The following is a 10492-nucleotide window of genomic DNA, read 5'->3' on the forward strand; positions in this document are numbered from 1 at the left end:
ATTATTTTAAAAGCACATCCAAACGAACATTTAATGTCTTTCATAAACCGCGGATTCTAACCCGTTTGATTCCTTTAAGAGCATCAACCAAATACTTTTCTTCATTGAAAATTATTTGGTGTATGGTGAATCCTCCGTGCAGAAGCGTGAGCAGATGCCCCTCCCAATGTAAGCGGTAAAATAATTTTTGTAAACAGTACAAGTAAACATACGATCCTCATATCGCACTTTTGCCGTTATTATTACAACAATACTTGACTACTTAAAGATGAATAAGAATTTCTATTTAAAATTTCTCAAAATTGTTCGTTGTCAATTTATGAAGTTTCGTGTTTATAATCAGAACTGCTCTTATTATAAATCACTATATAAAGATCACATCTGCGAAAAATCAATTAAAACTAAGATCGCTTAGTCTTTAAACTATTTACAAACAAATGAACGGTATTGGTAAAAACATTACAAATCATCTATGTATTTACTACAATAGACCGACTAAACGACCTTAGTTTTAATTTATTTTTTTGTAGAGATAATATTTACAATGTGATTCATAATATGAACGGTTCTGATCATAAGCACAAAGCTCTGCAATTAAAACACTAAGAATTTTGAGTAAGAATTTCTATTTATCTTTAAGTAGCCAAGTATTATTCTTATTATTGTACTCCAATTCCTTCGGATACATCATACACCAAGTAAGCAGCTTTCCTAGTTAAACTCGGCCCAATAATCGTTGGGTCACATCTGGAATATGTTTGAAGAAAATGATGTTTGTTATTCGTGATGGTTCCATATTTTTTAATAAGACACTGATATATTAAAACTATTAGAATTTGAAACACTAAAACTAATTGCGAATCAAAGCAAGATTTTAATTTCTTTATATTGGCATGAATAAATGAAGAGTATTGGAAAGCTAAGCAGCTGTGATTATATTCTTCATTTATCATGATGATACGGGTTTCAAATTGTCATCGAGGTAGGGTTTTGGAGGTATATATAGGATTAGGATTTTCATCGAGTTAGGGTATTGGACATATATATATATATATATATATATATATATATATATATATATATATAAAATAAACACTCAAGACTTTTAAATTTCTCTTTCGAAAATTGTAATACATGTAATTTTCATTTGATAATAACGGAAAACAATATATCGTTTTATGTGACAAATTTAGTGGGTCAAAGCTACGCTTTTACCATTTAAATTAGCTAATTTAACGGAAAAAATTGTTATGTTGATATTTAAGAGTATATTTTGTACATCTTTTACCTATTAAATTAGCTATGGTTTTATTTTGACATATATTTTGACCCTTTTTTTTTCCATTAATTAATTATTTTTAATATCTATTTAATATGTTGCTTTACGTGGCAAATTTGGTAGGTCAAAATTATGTCATGTCATCAATTAACGAAACACTTGACAAAAAATAGGGGTGGAAATCCGGGTCTTTGGACCCTAGATTCGGATTGTATTATCCAACCCGATGTAAAACCATATTATTCTTACTTTTAACTTTTTATGTGCAGGTTACTTGGCACAGATTGTTTAATGGTTGTCTTAGCACTTGTCATTTTATAAATGGTCCACAATGAAGCCCATGATCCATAATTTTATATCTACCTAACCCTAAGTAAAAAGATGAACAAGCGTCTTCCTTTAGAACATTTGTTGGTATTATTGACTTTGTTAGATGTAATTCTTTCTTAACAAAAGCACGCAGAGATTGTTTTTATATTGTTATTTTGTTGTACGACATGATAGAAAACGGAATTGGATCGTATTAGACGGATCCAAACTAGCCGGTTCTACTAATAAAAATACAGAAGCTATGACCGGCTAAGACTCATTTACAAAAAAGAAACAAGGCGAGTTCTGATCCATTAAAAATAAATCCGGCTCGACTCGTGCTTACTCCTAACAGAAAGTCTAAAGAAAGTCTAAAAATGGCAGAAAAATCAAATTTAGTTATAAAAGCAAGACAAAAAAGTAAGTACAATAAAATGTGATTTTGGCGAAACTTATGACAATAAAGTGAAAATTACATAAACAAAATATGAGTTTTAAAAATAATTTAGAGTTTTTTTGGTCGGCTAAGGGTCTACCATGCAATCACAAGACTTAACAAATTAACTAACAAAAGTCTTAAAAAAAAAAAAAACTAATGAAAAAGGTTTAAAAACTTTGAGTTTTAACGATAAGGACAAAATAAAAAGTAAATAAATAGTACCATGATTGACTTTTAGTGTATAAATATGATTTTTCGTTAAAATGAATAATACCGTGAATTTTCCGTTAAAATTTTCAAAAAAAAAAAAAATAATGACCGTACGAAATTGAGATGAAAAAAAAAACTATGGCTACGAAAAGCTGAAAATTGAAAACTTGAGGACGGTAAAATGGATATAACCAAGAAAAAAAGTGTGTGGTTTGTTTGGAAGGTAGGAAGCTATTTACCTCCGAGTAATTGTTAATGTTTATGTCGGAAGCTTGGAGATATCTGCTCATTCATCAGCCATATCACATGGAGTGATTAGCATGCTGAATAAGCTTAGCCTGCCACTCACTTTCCGTTTCTCTCTCTGTCTGCCCACTCGTCCACTAAGTTTTTCTCCTACGCTTCCACAGCAACCAAGTTCCTGCTTACTCGGTTTCAGAGCTCGAATCCTGAAAATTTTGAGAGAAAAGGAAGAAGATGCTGTCCAAAATCTCAGTTACCCAGTTGAAAACATCACCTGCTGCACCCGTTTCTGGATTTTCATGGCGTGGGAATCGTCCTAGGCTTGGATATTGTGCCGGGAATTCTTCAAAGCGTAACAAGTTGCGGTTCAGGATTGTGGGGCAGTCTCTCGGGGATAGGTGGAAGCTCAATGACTTTGATGCAAGTGAGTCTGCTTGTTTATTATTGTTTCCATTAGTTTTCTTGATTCTTCATGTTTCATTGATTGAAGTTAAATTGTGGGATTCACTTGGTTAGGTGATAGTTATGGATATCATAAACCACATATTGAACAAAATCCATGTGTTTCTTGATCTACTGATAATCTCATATAGTGCAATTTTATGTCCCAAAGCTTTTGCGTAATTGGTTATCGAACGGTTCCTAAATGTTTGTTTTAAGTGTGGTTGAACTCGAATTCGTTGGAAAGCTTTCCAATTTATGGAAAAAGAAAGAGAAAAAAAAATACCATTGGCTAGCTCTTGAGTCATAAGTGTCTCATTCATTCAATTAGAATGCTCAAGAGAATGATTGAACTTATGAGAAATCATATGAGTTTGCAGGCAATGGCAAAAAATAATTTCTCCGCCGTTGTCCCTTTCTGATCTTCAAAGGAAAGGCCTCATGAACCTTCTGGTCTCGTAAAGTATAATATAGCAAATGGTAGCCTTTATCATTTCTCTGTTGTGGGAAATATAATAAGACTCCTGAATGATCTAAAAATCTTCTCATTTTGAAATTTTAAGGGTGGATAAAAGAGAAAAGTACAAACAATTAGTACGTCTGCAATGCGGAAAGTGAAAGTATAAGGAAAACAATGCATAGTTACCTACTGCTTGTTTAGGGTTATGATATGATTGATATCATAAGCTCTAGGTTAAACACTTTTAAAAATAGTCTCTGTTATCTTGTTTCTAGTTTTGTCTGTCTAAAACTATTGTATTTTCGTATTTTGACAGATGCAGTACAAGAAAAGTTGAATTCATGGCTGGTAAAGACGCAAAGTTTTTTAAATGAAGTGGCGTCCACGTCTCCATTGGCAAGAACTGATCAGACTAAAAAGCCTGTCACTAGAGATGCTTCAGAGACACAAGATATGGAGGACATATTTATGGCAGAACAGACAATTAATAGCAGAACACCAAATGGAATTCTCTCTTTAGCTGCTGTTGTATCTATAGAGCAATTTAGCAGGTGAATTTGTTGGTTCGAATTTCTTTGTCAGTCAAAATATTTGGCTTCAAGTTTTTACATCTGTCTCCATTGTGACGTGGTTTTTTATTTGCAATATGAAATTTTGCCCGTGAGATGAACTGCTTTAACATTACCTGTATTTTTTCTTTTTTGGTATGAAAAACTTTTTACTCCAAGAAAGTAAGGGATTTTTAAAAAGGAAGAAGTATCCTACTGCAATGCATCAACAAACCATCTTACTGCATTAAACTGGCCTCCAATTTGTATAAATGTCAGAGACAGTTTTGCTTTCAATTTTCCTGCCCTGTGCACTCTAATATGGTTTATTCCCATATTGCCTTGACTGGGGAAAGTTTTAAATCCACTATGCAAAAGCTTCCTTGGTTTTATAGGCTTATCAAGGTATCAAACTGACAGAAGAATTATCATTTGACTCTTAAGATATGCAGGATGAATGGATTGACGGGGCAGAAGATGCAGAAAATATTTAAAGCACTTGTTCCTGAGTCTACATACAATGATGCTCGCAATTTGGTAGAATATTGCTGCTTCAGGTTTCTGTCAAGGGATAATTCTGATATTCATCCTTCCCTCAAGGTTAGTAGTACTTAGTGCAAGTGAAACTCATTTATCATCGCTCTAGAATAAGAATTTGTTTATCCATATGTTGCTTTCTTGAATATCTCATACGTTGATTTCGTTGCCTCTATTCCAGTTTTTAGATTCTTACTGTTGTATGGTGAAGGGAAAGATTGGAGTCTTTTGTTAGAGTGTTTCCATCTAGAAGTACATATAATTCACTAACCTGTTTAAAGTCTAACCATTTTTGTTATGAAATAGAGCGAATAATATTACAATCTGCGCGAGTATTACTTGTTTTCCTTTGTTTTATTTTTGTCCTCTTGTTTCAACTGTTTAGCAATTTTGCAAGCGATATTCTTGGAATAAAAGGTTTAATGTAGTATGATGGATGACCTCAATGGTACTACGATGCTGTATAAGAATTGTGCATATAGTAACCATCTTTATGTGTATTAATTTATTTTTTTGCGTGTTGAACATAGAAACCTGATGTTGTCTTTAGAATTTTGGAATTTTGAATTTGGTGATATGGTAGTTGAAGCTTATTTTATTTTCTTATTCTGTTCGGCAAAATTTCCCTTTTGAGATTAGTATCTCGCACAAGTAGTAATTTGGTCCTTGTTTCTCTAAAATGTTGGTGCATCTACAGGAACCTCCATTCCAAAGACTTATATTTATAACTATGCTTGCATGGGAGAATCCTTATCGAGAAGATCTTGCTAATGGTTCGGAGAAGGCTTCCTTTCAGGTTCATTCTTCAGATATCTATTTATTTATATAATTATATAAACCAGCGTTTGAAACTAGTGAAATTTCTTTCAAATATGGTTAACAAATAAATACTTACATCACACTTTGAGTTACAACTGAAATTTTGATTGTGACTATCATGAGTTAGATGAACATAGTGGGGTGCGCCAAATTTGGCATGGACGATATGATTGATATCATTCTCTACGAGATAATTAGGATAACAAATGTCATCTCTGAGAACATGCTAGGGAATTACTTTAATAAGGCTAAATGGTTAAACCTACATGGTTCTAGCCTGTGAAAATGGTTAAACTTACAAGCTCACATTGTTTTGACGACAGTGGTCAGTTAAAGTAAATTTATTTATTTCTGGTTAGCAGAGAAAGCTTGTCAGAGAAGAGGCTTTTGTTCGAATGGCTCCTGCTATTTCTGGTGTGGCTGATAGGTCAACAGCGCATAATCTATTTAAGGCCCTTGCCGGTGATGAACAGGGCATCTCTCTGAGCACATGGTTGACTTATGTTCATGAACTTCTCAAGTGAGTTTCGTACTTCTGTTATTTTACTAACAACATATAAGTCTTCTGATAACTATGACAAGTAGAGCAATTAATCAATATACTTATGATCGTGAGCTGCAACTAGATTAAAATTCCGTACATATAACCATTGAAAAAACCTTTCAGTGAAAGTGAGCTTTTTTTTATTTACATAATGTCTTGAACAAAAGTACCTAACATCAATTTTCTTCTATTCCTTTGATGGTTTTGATAGGAAGAGTTGAAAGCTGTTGATTGCTTTACTGATTTGTAAAATAGGCTTTAGAATGGTTTCCAACTCATGGTACAGGCCTCCTCATCCCGAACAATGTATAGAATGCGCCTAGTTTGGCACGAGAATTTGTGTCTGCCAGTCACTTGCCATGTCAGTGGAGAAGATTCCCCAGTAGTCTCCTTAGAACCTTAAGTACTAGGGAGCTGCCTAAGGGTTGGTCAAGGGAATCAGGGATACAACTGGAGCCCTCTGCCATGGTCAGAAGATTCATAACTATGGCTTGATCAAGATGACCTTTGTCATGCTTTTCCAAATTTTTCATTTTTCCTGCTTTTAATTTCCATACATTGTGTACGAATGTCTCAGGTATTACATTTTCATTATAGGTTTATGCTCATGCCTCATTGTGTAGGATTCACGAAGGAAGCTCAAGTTGAACTAGTCTTATTTGTGTAGGATTCACGAAGGAAGAAAATCATACCAGACTCAACCAAGTTCCAACGTTTCTAAGGAGAGAATTTTATGCATTGGTTCCAGCAGGAAGCGGCCTGTCCTAAAATGGGAGAACAATATGGCATGGCCAGGAAAAGTTACATTAACGGATAAAGCAATTTATTTTGAGGTAACTAATCTGTTTATGAGTTTTATTTTTTTACACTGACATTTAATATCAAATTGTTGAATTGGAATTTGAGGGGTAACTTCATGTCCTCTTCCATTTAAGTCCATTGGGTTATTGGTAAAATGTAAACTGTATAAGCACTATGGCACTTCGACAAAAAAGAAGGAAGCACTATGGCTCTTCAACAAAAAATAAGAAGAAAGCACTATGGCTCTTCGTGCTTGTTACTCTTTTACGCCTAAATTTTGATGGTATGAGGTGTAGAGATTTTGGTTAGCCAGTGTAGAGCTAGTAAATTAGCAGTGTTTTGATACTTGGAACAGGTTGAAAATTCATGTTGTGATGTTTCTTCGAGCGAAAACCAATATAGCTAGTACTTTAGGGTATTGCTTTTAGATGCTTTATGATGTATTGTAAAATAGCAGTTTCTTAAGTGGTCATTTCCTGAGACTCGTAACTGTACTTTTGTTCTTCCTTGATTTATGTTTGGTTTTCCCTTTTCGTGTTGTGAAGTAGTATTGCCTGGTTCTCCCTTCTCATATTTGTCCAGTTGGGCATCGCTGGTCTCAATTCATTCTTATTTCATCAATTAGAAAACGATATACTTTCATTGCAAATCGAACTAGATGTTTCTGTTTATGTTTTCTTCTTTCTAAACTTTTTGTTGAGTTGTGGCATTGCTAGCCTCAAATCAGTCTTATTTTTCATTTGATACTGCAGGCCGTTGGCCTTGCTGGGCAAAAGGATTCTATAAGATTGGATCTTACAAAACAAGGATTACAGATTAAGAAAGCAAAAGTTGGACCTTTTGGTTCTGGTCTCTTCGACTCTGCCGTCTCTATATCATATGGTCCCAAGTGAGTAAGCTTCTTGACAGTCAGACTCCCTGTTCTTGTTTTTCTATTCTACTGAGTGCTTAACCATCTATGTTTCATTTTATATCTCGTCACCATTTTTGCATGAAATATGAAAACATTTCAAAAATTGTTGTTTATGAATATTCACTTTGGATAGTCAGACTCCGTTAGAAACAAAAGAAATAAATACTAAAAATTGTTTAAAGCTTCACTACCGCACATTATAAGATCATCTTAATAAATTCTTTGATATCATTCAGTTTAAATCTTCTGAGTTTGAATTTATGTAAGACACGTTCAGGATCTATTAATCATGTTAGCGATGACTGTAAAAGCTATCTCTAATTTTCTGTACAAATGCTTTTTTGTTCATTTGATGTTTCTTAAGAAGCTCATCTCTGAGATAAAACTATACAGATCAGAAACATGGGTGCTTGAATTTGTGGACTTAGGTGGAGAAATGAGGCGAGACGTGTGGCATGCTTTTATTAGTGAAATTAATGCTGTACACAAGTTTATCAGTGATTATGGACCAGAGGAAGATGATGAATCCATATTTCATGTTTATGGTGCTCACAAAGGGAAGGAAAGAGCTATGGCCACTGCCATTAATAGTATAGCCAGACTACAGGCTCTTCAATTTATGGGGAAGTTGTTGGATGATCCCACCAAACTTGTTCAGTTTACATATTTACAGTATGCACCATTTGGTGAGGTAGTTTCTCAGACTCTAGCAGTAAATTATTGGGGTGGACCATTGATATCAAAGTATTTAGAGACGGACTACCAGCCAGCTCAAGGAGTGAGGGCTTCTAATGAAATGATTGAAAGCAGCAGCAATCATGTGTTTGACATGGATGGCAGTGTTTACTTGCACAAGTGGAAGAGATCTCCATGTTGGGCTTCAAGTGCTTCTGTTACCTTTTGGAAGAACACTTCAACAAGACAGGGGCTAGTTTTAAGTAAAAATCTTGTTGTTGCCGATGTGTCCCTTGTTGAAAGGGCAACAAGAACATGCAAACAAAAATGGCAGGAAGCTGAAACAACTCAAGCCACAATTGATGCTGCAACGCTTAAGGGAATACCAAGTAACATTGATCTATTCAAGGTTGGTTATAAATTGCTTCTCCATGAATGCAATCTCTACTTTCTATTACTTTCTTCACTGCACAGTGAGCATGCTTTTTTCTTCAATGGCTTTGTTTTACTAAACATTTCATTTAGTTTCTTATATCATTTGTTTGAAGCGTAGTGTAACCAATGCTGGTGCCATTTTGCCTGTGCAGGAACTTCTGTTTCCCCTGACCATAACTGTGAGAAATTTCGAAAAACTTAGGCGCTGGGAGGAGCCATATTCGACCGTTTCTTTTCTTGCCTTTGCCTATACAGTCATCTTCAGGTAGGTTCATTTCTGGTAGAGTTATTGTTGAGAGTATATCCCACAAAAGGAATGTAAATCCTTGTGTTGCAAATTGCAATGTATATGATGTCTTAGGCCTTTCCACTGATTGCCACTAGGTAATGGAATGGATCAGACAATCCGCGTTAAAACCTACAAACATAAGTAAGGGGTGTGTGTTGAGAACTTGAGATGAGGAGTCTATGTGTCACAATGGGATTGTAAAGCTTGAATTGCAGTATACATCTCCACCTATTGCCTTTTGGCTTTCTGTTGGATGCTATAATTTGTTCAGTTATTGTATAAGTTACCCCTAAAAAGTTGACTGATGGATATGGTTGCATTGCTTGTTAAAGAGATATTGGTCTGTATTTTCTTTACAAGAACACTGACTGGGAGATGACTAAGTTATTAAACACTCTCCTTAAATACATCCTTGTGCCTTGGCAATGTTTTCGCATCGAGAACTTTTCATTTTGTTTTAACTAGGGCCTTTAAGGGAAAGGATCCCCAATTTTTTTTTTCAAAAAAAATTGGGGATTTGCTGTCTGACCCACTCCACATTGAACTTCAATGATCCGAACCTTCTATTTTTTAACTCCCTAAAATTTCCACACTTTGATCTTACCATAGGCTAATCTGTTGAGATTACTTTGCCAGGAATTTGCTGTCATATGTATTCCCAACGGCATTGATAATTTTGGCAGCTGTCATGCTGACATTGAAGGGGCTAAAGGAGCAAGGCCGCCTTGGACGATCATTTGGAAAAATTACTATCCGTGACCAGCCTCCTTCAAATACCATTGAGAAAATTATAGCCGTAAAAGATGCCATGCACGATGTGGAAAGTTATTTACAGAATCTGAATGTCACTCTTCTGAAAATACATACAGTTTTCCTTTCTGGTCAGCCTCAGGTATGTATTCATTGCTTAAATTCGTACAATTATGGAAAAAAATGGTCATCTCATGGCTTAGTTTGCAGTTACTTCGGGCTGAACAAGAAGTAATCTTATCTGTTTAAACTTTTATCAGATAACGACTGAGGTTGCGCTGGTGTTGTTATCTTCTGCAACCATTCTCCTCATTTTCCCCTTCAAATATGTTCTTGCCTTTTTTATCTTCGATCTGTTCACACGGGAGCTTGAGTTCAGGAGGGAAATGGTTAAAAGGTTTATGAAACTCTTGAAGGAGCGTTGGGACAGAGTGCCTGCAGCCCCTGTAGTTGTATTGCCTTTTGGAAGTGAGGAGCGAGCACCAAAACCGAATACAAAGGAAAGCAAGGACCCAGAAAAGTCAGAAAGAAGCCTTGGCAGCAGCAGTTCTGTATAGATTCTTGTAGGCGTATATGTGGTAGTTTCACAAATTAAATCATATACTATCTCAGTTCTGGAGAAAAAAAATACGACTAGAGTTTTCTCGTTACATTATTTGTACAGAAATTGAACTGTGCGCAATGGCGTTCTAGGATTCATACATCCGACCCACTTAGTGGGATAAGGCTTTGTTGTCGTTGTTGTATTATTGTACAAAAATTGGAAACCATTTAGTGTCAATATATTTCTTATTCACTCA

General features: G+C 35.0%; 1 protein-coding gene across 3 annotated transcripts; it reads left to right on the forward strand.

The window, feature by feature from the left end:
* The first annotated feature begins 2452 nt into the window (after positions 1 to 2452).
* LOC125476019 lies at positions 2453 to 10492 on the forward strand. 3 transcript variants are annotated; one of them, XM_048581622.1, is made up of 11 exons: positions 2453 to 2904; positions 3698 to 3932; positions 4382 to 4529; positions 5164 to 5262; positions 5648 to 5805; positions 6497 to 6662; positions 7407 to 7519; positions 7937 to 8627; positions 8806 to 8918; positions 9579 to 9834; positions 9953 to 10492. In XM_048581622.1, the coding sequence occupies exons 1-11, from the start codon at positions 2715 to 2717 to the stop codon at positions 10247 to 10249; spliced, it is 2466 nt and encodes an 821-aa protein (XP_048437579.1). In that variant the 5' UTR covers positions 2453 to 2714; the 3' UTR covers positions 10250 to 10492. The 3 variants fall into 3 exon arrangements, with proteins under 3 accessions (XP_048437579.1, XP_048437578.1, XP_048437580.1); XM_048581621.1 differs by having other exon boundaries at positions 2454 to 2904; positions 7383 to 7519; XM_048581623.1 differs by lacking the exon at positions 2453 to 2904 and having other exon boundaries at positions 3793 to 3932; positions 4374 to 4529; positions 7383 to 7519.

Source organism: the organism of the source record quoted next, unplaced genomic scaffold, assembly GCF_019419815.1.
Source record: "Pyrus x bretschneideri cultivar Hongxiangsu unplaced genomic scaffold, Pyrus_bretschneideri_v1 Contig17, whole genome shotgun sequence".
Lineage (NCBI taxonomy): Eukaryota > Viridiplantae > Streptophyta > Magnoliopsida > Rosales > Rosaceae > Pyrus > Pyrus x bretschneideri.

Coding starts and splice junctions, on each gene's coding strand:
- LOC125476019 (XM_048581621.1), top strand. CDS start 2,715: ATGCTGTCCAAAATCTCAGTTACCCAGTTGAAAACATCACCTGCTGCA. Junction 3,933..4,381: donor TCTATAGAGCAATTTAGCAG/GTGAATTTGTTG, acceptor TAAGATATGCAG/GATGAATGGATTGACGGGGC. Junction 4,530..5,163: donor ATATTCATCCTTCCCTCAAG/GTTAGTAGTACT, acceptor GTGCATCTACAG/GAACCTCCATTCCAAAGACT.